Below are 19,056 nucleotides of genomic sequence, written 5' to 3' on the forward strand. Positions count from 1 at the left end.
TGTTCATTATTTAATGTGAGGGATAATGCCCGGCGAGGTGTCCATTATCGGGAATTAATGGATAACGCGGAGGCCCGAACCGTCTGACGCGCAGCGGTTGCCTCTGCAAAATCCATTAATCCTGATTATAGACACCCACCACCTTGACTGAACTGCCCATAACAAGTATTGGGTAACACTGTTCGATCTGAATAAGCTGGGCAAACTAAATGTACGCGCGTTTACTCACCATTTCAGCCACTGAGTGACATCACTGGAGGCAATTTATCAGATGACCTGCAACTCCCTCTGCAGCCACAAAAAGGATTTTCACACATAGAATAGTACTCCGTAAGACCCGTAACACACTTTAATGTGTACAATTGGTGGCGTTACCCTTTAAGCAAAAAAAAAAAAAAAATCATACTTCTTTCACCACTACTCTGACTTTGCTATTTGCTAAGTTGTCAGCGATTGAGTCGAATGTGTTGCAACGGAAAGTGCAGTGAAACACGTCTGATTTATAACGCAGCCAGACGAGTCGGGGAGCGGCGGCCCATTTTTTAACAGCCATCGGTGTGATTGTGAAAGCCACGACACTGCTGCTCATCTGTCTGCAGCTACAAGCTGATTCTGCAATACTCTCCCTGCCGTGATGAACTGAGAGGTTCAGCGGAACAGGCAGTCGATATAATTCTACGGGGAGCCGCGCTTTGTGAGCATATTTCATAGCTTATTAAAAAAACAATATTGTCACCTCCAAGGTTGACTGTAGGACCTGAGACGCTTTTAAGTTTCGGTGGAGTCATCGCTCCCTGGCACTAAGCCGCAGTCTGTGATTTGATAAACAAGATGCTAAACCTGTGCAGAGTGCTGAGGTCGATACTTATTGTACTGGACAACAGAATGGCTAAACCACGTCAGGAAGCTAAAATACTCTGAGACAAAGTGAAAGAGCATCCCTAAGTACATGTGCGGTCATGTTTAAGAACAATGCCATGGCAAGCTGACTCTATGCTTTCAGCCACAAATTACATTTGAAAACAACAAAGGACTCGCCTGCTGAGGTTGTGTTTGAAAGCGGGCGAAGCCAAAGCGTTGACATAAATTAATTTTAAGCAGAGTGGCTCTGCATTGGTGACTGTCGCCTCATGGCAAGGAGGCTCTGATTTCAAACCCCATCAAGGCTGATTGAAGCCTTTTTCATGTTTCCTCCCACACCCGGAGACATGAATGTTTTAGTAGGAGCTCTTCTGTTGTTGCTCCGAGCAAAGGCTGCAGTTTGTCCCCGGGCCTGTGCTGTTACCACCCACCGACCTTGAACAGAACAGGTTGAATCTAGAGGAAAAGTTTCGTAACATTAGTCCTTATAGTTTACCTTATGTTGCATGAAGCTCTTTAGGAAGCTTGCTTGTTAGCTTGGCAAACGTTGGATTAAGAAATCGTTCAGTTTCACTGCCGCTCATCAGGTGGCGGCAGTGTTCAAGTACGTCAATAGCCTAGCCTAGCATAGCGCAAGCAGGAACCTGGGACAAACTGCTAGCGTCCGTCAAAGAAGAGGTTGATCTTCGGTACATGTTTCTTGTGAGCTAGCATACTAGCCAAAACATCAAGAATGGGCTTGGCATGCTAAACTAAGCTAAAATACATCACATCAAAATACATGCTAAATACATGCTACGTCTACATCTCACTGACAGGAAGAAGCTCAACATTAGCAACTAGCTGGTGAACAGTAGAGCATTTAGCAGCTAAAGTCAGTCAAAATGTAAGAATTTAGCTTAGATTAGGATACATTTGTAGCATGGCAGGTCAGTTTGGTGTTTATTGGCTGAAAGATGACATTTTGAAATGCAACTTTAAAGAAAACGTGCAAGATTGCATCATATTACATCATAGCTTTGACTTAAATCCCTTCAAAAGGTGAAAGAAATGATCAAGATTCTTCAGGACTGGAAGTGAAGAGTTAGGTACGGTTGTTTTTTTATGATGCAAGCTTCGATTATCTTTGGTGCTGGTTTTGGTTGTCAAAGCCCGATCTTTACAGTAACAGTAACATTAACTTAAGCCCACATCTAAAGTTAATCTTGAAAGAGGAAGTGGGGAGCTGACAAAATGTCCTCTCTTTTTTTGAGCTGAAAACACATGACAGACACACACACACACACACACACACACACACACACACACACACACACACACACAAACAGCTGTTGTGTTTCCATAACGGTCATCCCTCTAATGACCTCCCTCTTATTTATCAGATGTTTTACATACAGCTGGTAAAGTGTGTGTGTGTGTGTGTGTGTGTGTGTTCGCGTGTGTGAGTGCGTGTGCAGACAGGCTGCATAACGAGAGGAACAAGAATCTGGTTGTTGAGCGCAATCAAGCACACAAACACACAGTGGACACGAAAGAGATCCTTTTGGTGACTAACTGCCACTTGTTGAATGATATGACTGTTTGCCCTGCGGCCAGTGTGTGTGTGTGTGTGTGTGTGTGTGTGTGTGTGTGTGTGTGTGTGTGTGTATAGTGAGTGAGTAAAGGAACAGTGAAGAAACCCTCGCTCTCTCTGCTTCTGGAGGCTTAATATTTTCCCCCTACTCTCTTGATTCCATACGCTCTCTGACACACACAATCACACTCACACACACACACACACACACACACACACACACGCTCCCTCTCACCCAGCTCTGCAGTACCATGACTGAATGCTAATTACATCCTATAGCTCTGTTGCCGGGTAAAACCACAGCTTCAATGGCGTCAAATTCTTCCACGTTTCCCTTTAACATAGAAGAACAATGGAGCATTTATGAGCCATCAGAGGCCGACAATGGAGCGCCGAAGAGGAGGACATCGTGAAGAGAGGAGGAGGATGAGGAGGAGCAGAGAGATGAAGACCCATGAACCCACAGTGCTGAAAACATCCCATTAATACAAGCCGTTTTCTCTCATTGAGTGTTGATGCACCGATCAAAATTAAGCACACTGTATTAATCCGTCCTTTCTGTGCAATCCAACCCTCGCGAAGCTGTTGGAGCCGCGAGCCAACACACATCGAGATCTCCTTTTCGTTTCATACATAAACGCTGATGGTGGAGTGACAAACAGAGGGAGCAAATTGACATGCGAAAGGTGTCTAAAAATGGTAATCTGCGAAATCAAGTAGCTTCATATTTCATCTCCGTATTTCCTCCTCGGTGCTCACCGCTCGAGTGTTTCTGCACATTCGCCCGCGTATCAGTCATTGTGGGACTGTGACAACATCCTCCTTTTGTCGTTCTGTGGATGAAATCAATGCATCATATCCCCCAAGAGCTGCACAGCACCAGGCTGCAGCATCGCAAAAGGGAACGGCTGTAATTAATGACTGGGGAAATGTGTCGGGTTCGGCGTCTCCGTGTTGCGTCAGTTCAATAAAAACAACATTCATGAGGGGCGAAATGCGCATTTCTCTTTTTAAAGTGTGAGTCGATTCCGCTGATTCAGCCAGTGCAGGACCCAAAACTGATGCATCCGTCATTCTAATGTGGTTTTCATTTGACGCCGAAGCCATGGTTGTTATTGCAAGGATCAGTTTTATTGTGTTGTTGGTAAAGAGTCAAGAAACACGCTGATTAAAATAATTTTCACAAGTAGATTTATAGGAAATAATTTGTTGTTATTGTCGTCCTGTCGGTCATTCATTCATCTTGGTCGAACCATTTACGAATCTGAGGATTTATTGAGGATTATTATAAGGTAAGGGGTTATTACATGATCAGACGATGAGTGATAAACGAATACAGTTGAGAATGAGACGGACGGAGGAGCGCAAAGATAAAGAGAGGGGCAGTGTAACAAAACTTTGGAGGGTACAAAGAGAACTATTAGGAACTACTGAAACAAGAGCGCACCAGAATGACAGAGAAACACAGTCTACACACACACACACACACACACACACACACACACACACACACACACACACACACACACACACACACACACGGGAACATGAATTGGAGCGTGGTGGAGCTCAGGGAGCCATTGGTTAGACTGAGAGTGGGCAGTACAGAGGGGCATTGTGAGACTCAGCTGCACACTGGCACTGGTACAAACACAAACACACACACACATGGACATACAAACACATTCAGACACATAAATACACAATTGTAAGTTGTGTTCAGAGACATTCTGCAGATGAGCAGGGAGACACAAATTGTGCAAGTGTGAACCACAAACAAGGATACAAACACACACACACACACACACACACACACACACACACACACACACACACACACACACACACACAGCAGTGGAAAAGGATGCACATGCAGATACCCACTCACATATAATTACAAATTGTACAAGTATTAATTATACAGATGCACAATTAGATAAATCCTTTTTGAGACAGTAATCACACCACCGCTGCAGTCACTACTCAGACTCCACTCACACTGACAAACAAAATGTACTATTTATATTAAAAGTTACTACTTCCTGATGTTGAATGTGTATTTTATGTCCTCAAGGTGTGTTTGTTGTATGTGTGAGATGATGAGTGGTGTCTTGTCACCACTTTGTTCTTGGGTCTTCTTTCAGGTGTGCTCAAATGAAAATACAAAATACGTTCAACTTCAACAGAGTTGTGAATGATAACTAAGAATTGGGCCTTCACTCACTAGTTGTTAACATGTGTAACAATAAAAGCCATGACCACACCATCATGAGACACTAAAGATCCCACCAGATTTAATCAGAGTTGAGGTTAATGGGTTCTAAGTGCATTTATGAGCGTCTGAGTGATTGATTCAACACATACATTTTTCTCTAAAACTGGAAATATCCATTTACCCAGCTCCCGAAGGAAATCATTAGAGTTCATTTCATCAAATCTTAATTCAGCCTTTTAAATAAAAGCCCTCATATTTAGTTTCAGTGGAGCAAAAGCAATCATTTCGAAGTTAAAATGAAGATTTGTCAAAGCAATTGACCTCTTTTATCTGTACTTTTTTCATTCTATTCATCTACATTGTATTCAAAAAGCAGAAGGCAGTAATTGTGGGCGATACAGTTGATGAACGTCTGTCAAGTTGTATATTTCTTTTGTTTCTAATGTTGGACTGTAACGTGGTTCCCTGAAATTCTCTTGTCACAAATTACTGGCGTTTTACCTTTCACATAATGTTTGTTAGCATCAGTCAAGTGACACGTTCAGAGTCAGATCACAGATTTGAGCAAAACACCAAGTGACATTTTCCTTTGAAAACAATGACTGGGAGTGCAGTTTTCACCAGTCATGCATACCAGTGTATTCTGCATAATTATTTGCTTCCTCGTGGAGAGTTAGATGGGGAAATTGATACCATTGTCACGTATGTCCATAAATACGAGACTGTTGTCAGCACCCATTTAGCTTAGCTTAGCATAAAGCAAACCCTGGCTCTGTAAGAAAAATCTGCCTACCAGTAGCTTTGTGTTCTATCTTTTTCAATCTGTACAAAAACCAAAGTGACCATTTTGAAAAGTCACCTAGTTCTTTCTTATTTGATTTTTGACGATTTGTTCATGTGTTTCTTTTTTAAATCATTGTTAACTGAGCATCGTGATGCTTTGGCCTGTTGGTTGGACAAAATAAGACAATTGGAGACATGACTTTCAGGAATTCTGATCCAGAAGAACCAGAGTCACCCGTCTCTCCCCATTTTTATAGTCTCTTTGTACTCTGACAAAACAGTATATACTTAAACTTATAGGTATTTTCCGAAATCTTATAGATCAAGTGATTCATGAACAACGTAAAGAAAAATATTGATGGTAATTACATAGATAGATAAGATACTGAGATAAATAAAATTAAGAGTTATGTTAGCTGCAGAGCTACAGTTGTACACTGTAGTCAGCTGTTTGACACAGTTACTCACTAAACTAACTGCACATTCTTGCATGAGTCTCTCAGCCATAATTGAAATCTTATGAAGTCTAACTGTATTTGTGTTGCACACTGATACAAAATTGTTTGTGGTTATGAAAAAACAAATCTAATTATACTGCCTGTAAGTCAGCATTAAAAAAAACAAACAAACAAAAAAAACGCACCACCAGATACCAACAGAAGGTTGTATATTGCAGCATGAGTCAGAAATGGCCATCATGGCTCTGGATGTGAAGTTTTATATGATTTTTATTGCCGCCCAGCTCCTGAAAGTCTTTAGGCCTCATATCTATTAGAAGCAGCCCATCAAAACGTCAGAGCGGAAGTTAGAAGAACGAACACTGGAGTTAAATATTGGCTCACAGTGTGTGCTTTGTTTCCCCTGCACAGTGTGTAGAACAGGTTTGACTTCTGTAACACAACCACTGACTTCATGTGCCAGTATAACACCAGTAAATATGTTTAATCCTGTGAGCTATGTGGACATTAATTTGAATTCAGTTTCATTGCCAGTGAACAGAACATTCAAGCCAATAATAAAGCAAAAAGTGTCAGTAATAAGTGTGTGTGTGTAAAAAGTAATATTGCGATTCTAATTTTGAATATTACAACATAACTGAATTCGACTAAAGCGTAATGCAGTTATCGGGGAGTCGACTGGTGCTTATTGTGTCCTGTTGTGCTGTTTTCATATCAGACATCTGGGACTTGACTTTGTCTTACTTTGACTCCGACATCAGAAACTTTTAATGAATGAATCCCCTCGGGGTGAAGACAGCAGACTATCACGAGATCGCATTAAGTACGAGGGATCACTTCCTGCCGGATTGATATTAATTATCTTTTTTGGCTTCGTTAGATTAGAAAGCAAAGGGTCCTGGCGGTGGAGATGACACATTCTGCAGAGTCAGCTAAAATAACCAGCGTCAAATTGGTCCTGTTTGCGCTGGGAGCGTGTTCTGTAATGTATCTGAACCTTGGATATTAATTGAAACAGAGCCGAGGGTTCTACGTCTTTTACCCGAGCAGAGATTATTAACATAAAAAGTAATTTCCAGGGCAATATCCTATGATGACAGTGTCAAGGTTATTGTAGAAAAAAACTCCACCCTTTGTACATTTCATGGGCCAATATGTGTCATGCACACACATTACTTGGATTAGGAATTATACTCAGTGTATGACATTTGTGCGTACTTGGATTTAAGGTTGCAGTGGTGGTATTTTAATGTGTAAGACAATGCATTTCTTAAATCCTTGAGTGCTTGAATGACTTCCGCTTCTTTCATTCCTTTGTCCTCCAGCGCGTCTCCCTGCTCCCAGGTGAAAACTTTGGTTGGGCTGAGCTGGAACTCTCGTTTAATTCATATTTGCTCACATGCTGCATATAACCGTGTTGTGTTGGGGATTCATTACTCATCCGGGCATTCGGTGCAAATGAACAATGGAAATCCGACGGGGTGATTTTTTTCCCCCTTGTTTTCCTCGGTGGCACTGCAAGGGGAGAATGGTTTTCATCGGGTGATCGGATATGAGAGGCTCTTTCGCTGTGCTTCCTAGTGAATTAAACTGACTTTGTGCAAAAGTGATGATGATTGAGAAAATGAAGATATTACAGTGAGCTTAGAAAGTGGAACGAAATGTGCATTTAATCTCTTGTAGCCTCTTGCTGCATGTCTGTGCTGCTGCAGCTTTGAAATCAATTTGACGGTCTGAACTATGAGGACCTAAGGCTGAATGTAAATAAATAGCAGTTTTGGCATGATGACATCTGTGTATTGTGCTGCAGTGATATCTACCAATGCAGTCATGCTCCATACCAATACTGCAAAGCATCACAGTGTTTTCCCTGGTGCGAAACAGATTATAAGACGCACTGAGCTAAACTCTTCTTCTTCTCCATTCCCTTAGGTAGCGAAGGACGTGTCTATCCGTCTCCACAGCCAGCTGGACAGCGTGGAGAAGAAGAGGAGTCGTCTGGATCAGGAGAACGAGGAGCTGAGGGTCCGGCTGCAGGACCTGGAGGTCGCCAAGCAGGTGCTGCAGCAGGAGATTGACAAGGTAGGATCACAGTCTCATAACTGCGCTGTATGGTGCAGGCCAGGAGAGGCCATACCGGGTCCAGCAGTGGTAGTACTGGATTTGACGAATGCCATTTGTGAGCATGGTAGCTGCTGCTGTGTTAGCAGTAATAGTCGTCCAATTTACCGCTGTGCTGTTTGGTAAACCCTTTTCAGTTGAACAAGATTACTATGGTCTAAATTCAGATTATAGTGTGCGTTTGCATTTGGACCAAACGGGAAATTTTAGCTAAACATTGAGGTTCAGGCGGATCCTTATTTAGCCTGTCGACTCTTTGGCCCTTTAAACAAAACAGTGTTTATTGTGCTGAGTTTGTCTGGGAGCCTCGGGAGAGCCCATCTCTGTTCTCCTCTAGTGTTGACTGCACTTCTGCCACTCTGCCGCCACTCCAGGGACCTTTTTGTTGTACCAAGTGTAGCCAATAAAGTGCTGCGTTGAAAGGAATAATACAATTTGATGTCAAGGCCAGCTGAAGTGAAAACAAACTAAGTGGAGCTGGAGGTGGACTTCTTTGAAAGGAAAACAAGCACAAATAAATTGATGTAGGACTCGCTCGGATTTAAACAAGAGTGACCTCTCCACCGTCTCCCCAAGGCCTCATTCTGAGAAGTCTAATCTGAGTGAAAAGCATAAAACGAGGCCCCGTCTTTCTCTCTCCGGCTTCTGCTCATTGTCTCCTCTCCCCACTGTCTGATGGGCTGTTGGTCGCGGCCTTGGCCCGGGACCAGGCCCCTGATGTGGGTCAGGGTTGGATGGATGGCTGGGTCGCTGGCAGAGGATCTGGGTCTGTCTGCCCCGGTCTGGCTGGACTGTGTGTTCTCTCGGTGCAAATGCCAGTTTGCTGTTTTCGGATTGGATGGGAAGATGGCTGGGAGGGACGCTCAATGTTTCCCCACGCTGACACTATGGCCGTTCATTTGCCTCGGCTAAACGGATGAGCGGAGAGGTTAAAGGAAGCTTTTGTTGCCTGTCTAGTTCTCTAACGATTATAAAATCCGGCGATCAAACCGAATTAACGTTTCATTTTTCTCTCCGACCGTGGTCATGAGCTTTGGGTGGCGATGGAAAAAATTTAAATACTTCACCTTCTCCTTCACTCATCATTGTATCGTAGTGTTTTTATCTCGAGCTCATATCAAAGATAGAGTCTAAGGTAATTGATGCATTAACCTCTTAATGTCGAAAGTGGAAAATTGTCCACTTGTTATCTGGTACTTGGTACGTGCACTTGTGAAATCCAAAATGTACCTCAGCACAGAAGCACTGGAGTCCCCATTTGATTATACCAGTGTTTCCCACACATATATTTTACTTGAGGCGGTCCACGCAGTCACCAGCAGGACTCTGCATGCCATAAATCCTGTTCTTCAACACTACTCTGCTAAATGGTCAATCAAGACGCCACATACATACAAAAGTGGAAACAAAGCAGTACCTCATTTATACAGTTGGAGTTAATGTATTTAGTTATTTTCCACCTGGTATATCAGCCTGATGACTGACCGGATGACTGCCATGCTGAGGGGCTCTCTTTTTGTGTGCTGGATGACTAAGATGGTTTCATAAGCCGTGTTTGGGTCTGTGATGCTTAGTTATGCTAACCCGTCAGTAAGGGGAATTCTTCACATAGCTGATATGATTCAGGGAGCTATGTGTGTGTGTGTGTGTGTGTGTGTGTGTGTGTGTGTGTGTGTGTGTGTGTGTGCTCATCCACACAGGAATGTCTCACTCCTCTGACTCGAGTACGGCCCAGAAACCAAAAAAAGTGAAGGAGGGGAAAAGAAAAACAAGAAATTGACCTTTTTAGAGCGACACATAAAGCTAAAAAGCTGTTAAAGAAACGTGTGTAGAAAGGTTAAACAAACTGGTCTTAAAGGTGTTTAACCAGAGAGGCTGAAGAACACAGACAACGAAGGCTGTGGTGATTCACAGGTGCGAAGAAGGTTTGTGAATTATTGATTGCGTTCTGGTGGCGGCTGCAGCCTCCAGTCTGAGCCGATATCGATATTCTTCACAAAGCAGAGCTATGCAGTATACTGGCTAGACCTTTTTGTGCTGCTGCAGGCCGTCGATACTTGACTGTGAACTGGAGAGGGATTAGTTTCTGCAAACCTGACTGTGTTAATGCTTTATGCACAAAAAAGACAGAGAAACGCCAATATTCTCAATTAAAAGCCCCACAAACAAAAACAGCTATGTTTCATCTATAATAGAAGTGCGGCCCTTTCTCTACAGAGCTCATTCTGTACATAACCATACTGTTAGCTTTATTAACAGCCTAATGTATTGCTAACTCTTCAGATGTTGAAATTAAACAGCATATGTTTACATGTTGCTACCTCCCATTTACCTTGCTTAATAACAGCTAAAAACATGCTAGCATGGAGTAACAGCTACACATTACAGGTGTTAGCTATTTTCACATTAGTTTTGTGTACTGCTAACCCCTGCTAATCTCTCTGAAATTAACCTACATATGCTTCCATGTTGCTGTCTAGTCTTCATGTTATCATTGTTGCATGCTAAGATATTATTAGTGCTGTGTTAGCTACATCTGTGGGCTAGTGTTTGTCTTTGAATGCCATCAAGAGATGTAGCTAAAATGTGGCTGAAACTTTTGCTAGATAGCTAGTTAGTCTACAGTAACATAATTGTCTACATAACATTACTATTATTAACTGTTATATTTTCTACACATTGTATGTTATGTTGCGTGTTAACTTTCTGAAGCTACATGCTAATTGTGCTAATAGCCCTATACTCTTATCTGAACAAATTGTCTGCTCAAGTATCTGTAGCCTATATTTAGCACATTGTTTGACCAACACACACACACACAAATACATACACACACACACACACCCCTCTCTGTTGTTTACCACCCTGTGGGTAAAGAAAACAATGACCGAAATTAAGTGGAACACAGAGAAGCGAGATGTTCTCGCTCTTATTAATTTACTCCATCCTATTCTCCTTTTCTCCCATCCCTCCCTCACAGACCAACTCCTCCACTCCTCCCTCGCTCACCTTCCTCCCAGTCTTTCTCCCTCCCTCCCCCGTCTCTCACCGCTCCCATAGAAACCCAGAGGAATGCTGATTCAGGGATTTCTTAATCCCGTCTCGCTCCACTCTTTCAAAATCTCTTCTCTGCCCGTCTCCGCCTCCTCCTCTCCCTTACTCACACATATCTCTCCATTTTTGTCCCTCCTCCTCCCCCTCTTCCTCTTGTTTCTCCCTCCTCCTCTGCTGCAGTCTTCCCCTTCCCTCCCCAGAACCATCGATCCATTCCAGCTGTTTGACCTTTGGAGGAGGCAAGGTCGCGTCTGATGGAGGGAGGAGGGAGGGGATGGGGTGGAGTTACTGGGTGATGAGAAAGTCTCTGTGGGTTTAAGAGAAACAGAGGAGGGCAAGATGGACAAGGTGCATCATATCCAGTTGTGTTGTCATCAGGGAAGGGTTGATTGAAGGGGGTGGATGAATTTCTGTCGTCTGTTATGAAAAAATAAATATTTGCAGACAAAAACACAAAGCATCTTCTTTCCTCTGCCTTTTGTTTACATTTTTTCCCCCACAGCCAAACACTGAATGTGAATCTATTTGATTCCCTGCAGCTATTATTTTTTTAATTCTTTTTGGTTGCCACCATCTCTCCCTTGGTTATGGTTGTGTGATCCACGCTGTGTATTGTAAAACAGACAAACAGTAACAGCAGCACTGTGTGTGTCGCTGAATTTTTTTGGTGTGTTTTTGTTCCATGCCGGTTTAACTGTACTGTTGTGGCTGTCCCTGTTCCCTCACGGATGGATGAATGCGATGGGTAGACAGAGTCATGACGGGGCAGAGAGGAGGATAAAGAGGGCCGGGTGACGCATGTGCACATGAAGTGATTGTGAGCAGAGTGAATGAAGGACGTTGACCTTGTGAAGATGGATAGAGGGATGGAAATACATTCAACGTGTTCCATTAACCATGACCCCGCATGTCACGCCTTTCTGTCTCGCTCACTTCCTGCACATGACTGAATTTTGATGGGTAAAATATCTCAGTTTAATGTTTTCCACAGTATTAGAAACCCATGAGTAATTCCACGGTCTGCAAATGAACTGGAATGCATCAATTTGGCCAAAATGTTAATATTTTATTACCTTACGGCACAACAAGTGCAATAATTTAAAGATATGATACGTAAATCTTCTAACTTGAAGGGGCCTTTTCAAAATCAGCTTCTTACAATGAGGGTTAACATGAACACACTACTTTGTGGATTAGCTGAGTTTTGTGAATAATATTAGAATAAAATAAAATGTTGTACAAACACAAGCCTTGAATGTAAGAATTTTAGTCGTAAACATTCAAATATGAGCTAAGATGATCGACAGAACATGAAGAAATAACAGTGTTGACATCATGCCACATGTGTATTGTGTTGCAGAGACGTCTACTGGAGTTAGCATGCTAACCAGCTAGCCACATCTGATCTTGGTCCTGTGTAAACACCAACACTGCCCCAGTCTGGACCACTAACTAACTGCACTGCTGACTGAGCTAACTAGCTAACAGCAGCTACCCTTTGCAGCATTTAACAGTTGCTCTGGTGATATGCTCTTGGTTTTGAGTATGATGGCCAGTTTCCCATATTGCACCTTTAATGTTATGAAGAGCTTCAGATAAAGGACTCCCGCTTCCTTTCACTTCCTTCATTTTCTGCTGCCTGGTGTTTATCAGGAAGTGTTCTGCAGCTCAGCATGCCTCTGCTCTACTTTAATCCTGAGAGCTCTACTTTTGTATCTTTGTCAGATATTACACGTCACCCTACATTAACCCCCATCAGTCATGTCCACATCAGTAATGTCCTCTGGTTAGGCAGAAGGTATGACCCCCCCCCCCCTCATTTTTAGATGCTCACACTGTCGCAGGCAAACCGTCCATTGTATGTTTGTGTGGTGTTAGCAGCCCGAATCCTGGCACTCCTTTGTTCATAGACTGCAGGAGAAGTTGACCAAAAAGCTTCTTTTTTTTTTTTTTTAAATTCAGCTGTGGCCACACTGCCTCAAGGTGCCTGTACACAAAGGAGTAACGGAGAGATGAAACGCCAGAGAGGTAGACAGATGGAGGGATTTGAAATGGAGGGATACAAAGCAGGACGGTTGGTTGAACTTGAAGTATTCCAGAGAGAAACAAAGGGGGGGGGGAGCGGTGAAATTAAGCAAAAGAGGACAAAGAGGGGAAGACAGTGGGGAGACAAAGAAAGGAATCGTATGGTATAGGAGTGAGGGAGAGAGGAAGGAGAGAGGTAGAGGAGAGGAGGACTGTACCATGTGGGGTCTTGGTAGGAGGGCTGGCAGTCGAGGAGATAACAGCCTTAATTGGAAAAAAAAGACTCCTCAGTGGCTGCAGGGTGAGGGGGAAAAATGCAGCATGTCACTCAGCGGCTCTCTTTTCTTATTCCTCTCTGCCTCTGCTGCTGTTTTCAGCTCTTTCTGCCTAATTTTTCTTTTTCAGCCTCACTAGGTGTGTGTTCTGCCTCTCTGTCGTCCTCTCTGCATGTGTCGAATTCCCATGTTTCCCCTTGAAGGTCATTCGAGAGGGTTTCTTTCTCCTTTTCTGTGTGTGTGTGTGTGTGATTGTGTGTGTGTATTTGAGAGCATGGTGATTTAGAGTTAGTCCACTGAGGATGATAAGGTCACTCTGTCTGCTCGGGCACATATACATATATAAAATGGACACTTTAATGCCTCCGCTCTCTCTCTCTTTCTCACACATCTTCCCATAAAAACGCTCCTGTCAGGAACACACTTGACTCTCAGGGTGGCCAGCGCTCACGCCAGAAAAAGATCTTGATACGGGACGATCCTACAGAACTTTGGAAACATTCGCGATTTCTGGGTTGTCCATCCATTCGTCCGCATGTCCGTCCGTCCGTCCCATTATTGTGAGCGTGATATCTAAATAAGGCATCGCGGGAATTTCCTCAAATTTGGCACAAATGTCCACAGCTCAGGAATGGCATCTTGACTGGTGCACAGAGGAACCTGCGACGCTGTAATTCTAGATATTTGCGTGTCAGAAGCTACATTTCCATTTTCCATTTTAGCTTGAGTGTAAAACCTTCTCCTGCAGTCATTTTGATCAGATTTCCAGTGTTTCCACTCAGGTCCAATTGATTGAATCTCTTGTGCAAAAAAAGCCGTGTCAGTGGCGTTCATACTTCTGAAAATGCAAAGCCTCGTCTGTGATTGGTCCTTAAAATTCATGAAAATTGACAATTCACAAGTGTCCCAGTTTTTAATTTACAGGTAATGAAGTGAACTATTAAGGGAACGGTGCATTCCTGTTCCCCAGTTACTGCTGAAGGAAGCTGTTCCCTGTTATTTCTGACTCTCAGGAAGTGCTGCCTATTGTTTGGAGCCTGCTGAGGGATGTAGGGCAAGGATAGCTGGAGACTTTACAGTGTGTGTGTGTGTGTGTAGGGCATATGTGTGTGTGCGTGTGTATACGGAAGTAAAGTAAGGGCGTCGACTCACATGCAGTTTATCCTGCAGCGTGCGTTAATGTTCATGGCGACACGGAGCTTTTATGTTTATTCCAGAGCGCGGGTGTTAATTACGTACATGTCAGTGTGACGTCCTTCAGCAGAGGAGGGAGAGAGAGAGAGAGAGAGAGAGAGCAGGACTCTCAGGGTTAATGGAAGGTCGGTTAAGCTGTGAAGTTAATGTGTGAATGTGCATGTGATTTTGTGATTGCAGGTGTTTGATATTTAAGGCCGCAATCAACACGCCATGTTGTGCCTGTGGCTGTTTTCGCTTGTTTTTTTATTTTTCACTGCCCTCTTTTTACAAGCTGAGCAAACTCACCATCCTCAAGCCTGCAAAAGTATGGAGGATTTTTAAAACCTCCGCCAGATTTGAGATTCAGAGTTTGCTGTTTTCTGGTGACTTTTTTAAAGAATGAGAGTAACAAAATAATATGTACACCGCAACACTATTTTTAGGTTAAACACTTAATTCTGACTGTGCGTGAGACTGCCCATGTTTTTTTTTTAGGCTCTCGGTGGTGATTTATCATCAGAAGATTTCACAGCAGATTTCACAAAGCGTATGCCCCTTTCCCCAAAACTCTCTGTGAGAGTTTTCTCTGTCTGTCTCTCACTCACTGAGGAGGACGGCGGCAGAGCAGTACAGTCGACTGCATGCTGACCAGTGACAGAAACAGGTTGTAAAAGGGACGAGAGGTGTGAAAATGTGTCATTGTCGGGAGAACTGCAGAAGAACTATGACCCTGTGAGGAAATGGGAAGAGAGACGGTGAAAGACCGGAGTTTCCCAGGAAAGTCAGAGGGTTTGTAATAAAGCTTGGCTTAATATAGTCAAAATTCATGCCATACTGTATGTTGCTGTATTCAGGTTAGGTAAGGCTCTAATTCATAGTGTGAAAAATACCTTAACCTAATCCAAGAAATGAAAAAAGAAAGTAATCCTGTTATCGATTAATCTGTAATCAGTTGATTTGCCATTAAGTTCATAACATTCCAGTTTCTCGAAATCTCCACGTCTCTCCAAAGACGTTCAGTTGACTGTCAAATATGGCAGAGAAAAGCAGGAGTCCCTCTCATTTGAGAAGCTGAAGCCACAGAGCATTTGTCATTTTTCCTTGAAAAATGGCTGAAACAACAAATTTTCCATCATTGGTAAACTTGACTAATTGAGTAATGCTTGTGTAAATAAATAGACTTCATGCTACTCCAGAGTCAGAGAGTATTCTCAGTCTGTGATCTTAAGTTTTGCTGTTTTGAAAAAGGGTAACTTGAAACATGGACAGGTATTTTGGGAATGTTGGAACATCTCTTGATATTTGAAAAACAAAAAAAGAAGAATAAATAAATAAATAAAATAGCGCTTTTGGTGATGTAATCCAGCAAAACAGTGAAGTATCCATCACTCAGCCCTTTATTCCCTCCATATCTACTGGGTCGTGACACCCGCGTTATTTCCCCCGTGGGCGAACTCTGGCCGATGGGACACAGTGAAGAGCCGCGTGTTGTCTGCGGGGATGTAAGTGCTGTTAAGTGGGTCAGAGCATCAAAGCAGCCTGGGTTTAAACTTAGCTTTATCTGGGTCAGAGTGATTGATTAGAGCCACGATGGTCTTAGAAGAACAGAGAGAGGAATCAGCCACGTAGCACCGCCACCCGCTCCACACCGGAGACGCAGTGATGTGTGTACATTGCCAAGGAGGCAGTCGGATGAAGAAAAAGTTATTTCTAAGAGTCGGGGGGGGGGGGGGGGGGGGATGCTCGGCAGATGACGAGGATCTTCCTCAGAATGAGAGAACCTGGTTTGCAGAGGTTTCACCGCTGCTGGTTGCCCGAGTCGGAAGAAAAGTCGGGAGATGGGAAGGAGTCTGATGAAAGGAAGAGATATTCATGGGGAGGACGAGCTTGGTAAGAGTGGAAGGGGAATAAGGGAGAGATGGAGAGCAAAGGGAAGCGATATGAGAGAGAGAGAGAAAAAAAAACAATAAGATACAGGGGGGAGTGCGATGAGTGACGGATGATAAAATGAGAAAGAAGAGGAACAGATCTGAAGTGAGAGGGACAGATGGGCTGCTGTTTGGAAATGAGTAAAGGAGAGTGATTTAAAAAGATGATGGAGAGAAAATGAGAAAGAAGAGACAGCTTGTCACCACTGAGACAAAAGTAAAAGATGAAAAGAGAGATAGACCAAGAGGAGAAAAAAAAGGCACGAGGATGGAGGTGGGGAAAGACAAAGGGAGTGTTGCCGGTAGAGTTTCTGGGTCGACTGGAGCTTCACTGGTTCCACTGGGACAGACAGAGGTCACACACACACACACACACACACACACACACACACACACACACACACACACACACACACACACACACACACAGAGTAATGTGCTTGTGCTTCTGTATGACACACATATTGTAGGGCACATACACACATACTGTAATGTATAGGGGAGCAGAGAGTCCTCTGGGGAAGTCAAGGCCTTGTAGACGCACACATACACGCACACAGCAGTAGAAAGGCAAACCAACAATAGTACAACACTGGCTGCTCCTTTTATAACAGAGGGATGAGTGATGTAGATCTGGAATAGCAACATTGCTGAACGAAACCAGTTTGTATAAATATAATCACTGTTTCTTTAGCTTTTATGGTGGAGAGACAAGAGATGGATTTTTGATGCACTTTTTTCCCAGTCTTATGGTGCAATGTGTAGATTTGGGGGAATAAACTGAATAAACAAGCTGACCCTAAAGGACGACACACTTTCATCCCGTTTTAACTTGGAAACAATCTTACTTGAATTTTTTGCAACTATGATCAGGATACGATAATCAACACTTCACTGGATCAAACAACACGACATTCTGTACACAAAGAAAGACATGTCTTCAAGCGTAACATTTGCCAAATAAACAAGTAGGCAGAAATAGTCAAGAATGTGTTGTGTACAGCGTTTCACATAGTTTATATTGTTTCTCTTAATGCAAGTCTCAAAATTTCTTTCTCCACAGACAACAAAGAAGTCGCCTGTTTTAGTTTCTCATTCAATATATTTGGTGTAAATGGCGAAATGAGTTGAAGCAGTGAGTTTACACAGTGGTACGGAGGCCCGATGCACAGACACGGAGGCAGACAGGGCACGCTGCCGACACATTTTCTGCTTTACTCCCTGAATATACACAAAGATCATTTTGAGCCGTTCCAACAAACAACCAACTCTCTGGCAGAGCGCAGGCAGAAAGCAGCCTCTTGAAATTCAGAAACACAAACCACACAGTCTGATTTACACACACTCTCATATCATATCCCACCATCAGATATATTTGCGATGAATTACAACGCTCCTTGGATGCCATGGCGCTCTTATACGCAGATGATTAGCATTGTGTTTGCCTCCGCCTCGTGTGTGTCCCTCTCCGCACTGCCAATATTTGTGCTAAATTTTTCATCAGTAGAGCATCTTTTAGGAGCCCGGAGGGGGTACAGAAGTAATTTCATGCCTCAGTAGCTGGAACACAAGAGTGTCTGAGATGCCCCACGTACTGAAGGGACCCTGAACTGTACGTGGCACCGGTGGAGACACTGGGAGGTGACCGGGGAGTAATAAGACTGTGAAAACACAAGGAGTGAAAGAGGAGAGGATGAGAGGGGAAGGAGGGCGGGAGGGATGAAAGCGTAGACACCATTTAGTGATGGAAACCCCGCAGGGATCTTGCTGAGGGAGCCAAACACTAACAGCATTTTATTTTCCTCTGTCCACTCACTGTGTCTGAGGTGTAAATTGGTTTGATTTGGATGTTTGCACTTTGATTATTTCGCCCAAAAGTCAAAGATCTTCAATTCACAGTAATAAGAGACTGAAATGTTCACTTTAAAGAAGCTTCAACCTGAGAATAGTTGGTCAGTTTTGATCAATAAAGGATTACAATGAATGAGCTGCTGTCAGAAATGATAGATGAAGCAGTTTAAAGGACGGATCTGCTGATAGCTTGGAGACTAGAAGTGAGAAATGGGCAAGGCTAGAAGGCAGTTTGAAGCTTCTAACATAGCAGATAACTGCTCACCTCTGACTGGTGGATACTTTCTTTGAGTGCTAATACATGAAGAGAAAACGACTCCTACCAGCCGCTGCATCGCTCTCCTCAGGTGTAAACCTCACCTCATTGAGATGTCATCTTGTTAGAAGCTGAGAGGAACACCGCTCGTAGGTTTGACCAGACCGGTTATGAAAAGATTTCATAAAACGTGGAGCTTTTCGTGGAGACGTCACTGCCATAATCTGTTGATCTGATTTCCATTAGTGGTTGCTTAAGGACGGAGGCGCAGAAGGGTGCCATGCAAATGTTGGAAAATGTCAGACATAATTGTTCCTACCTTTTCTCTGCAGCAGGTGGAACACTGAAAGCTTCACTTTTAGACCATAAATATCAAATGGTGGCAATCAGCTCCTTTGGATTTTTGAATGTTTGACTCTGCGATGTCACAAAGTCACAGCATTAAAGGTGTGACAACTGACGAGGCGTTTCAGGCGCAGT

The 19,056-nt window shown here is 43.3% G+C and overlaps 1 protein-coding gene across 2 annotated transcripts in view; it reads left to right on the forward strand.

The window, feature by feature from the left end:
* Positions 1–19,056, forward strand: part of soga1 (suppressor of glucose, autophagy associated 1) — a 100,303-nt gene that overhangs the window by 12,395 nt on the left and 68,852 nt on the right. For both annotated transcript variants that reach the window (XM_037104758.1, XM_037104759.1), the window contains exon 4: positions 7,823–7,972. In XM_037104758.1, coding sequence (XP_036960653.1) covers positions 7,823–7,972 — 150 coding nt within the window. The remainder of the gene's footprint in view (positions 1–7,822; positions 7,973–19,056) is intronic.

The sequence above is a fragment of the Acanthopagrus latus genome, chromosome 7 (assembly GCF_904848185.1).
Source record: "Acanthopagrus latus isolate v.2019 chromosome 7, fAcaLat1.1, whole genome shotgun sequence".
Lineage (NCBI taxonomy): Eukaryota > Metazoa > Chordata > Actinopteri > Spariformes > Sparidae > Acanthopagrus > Acanthopagrus latus.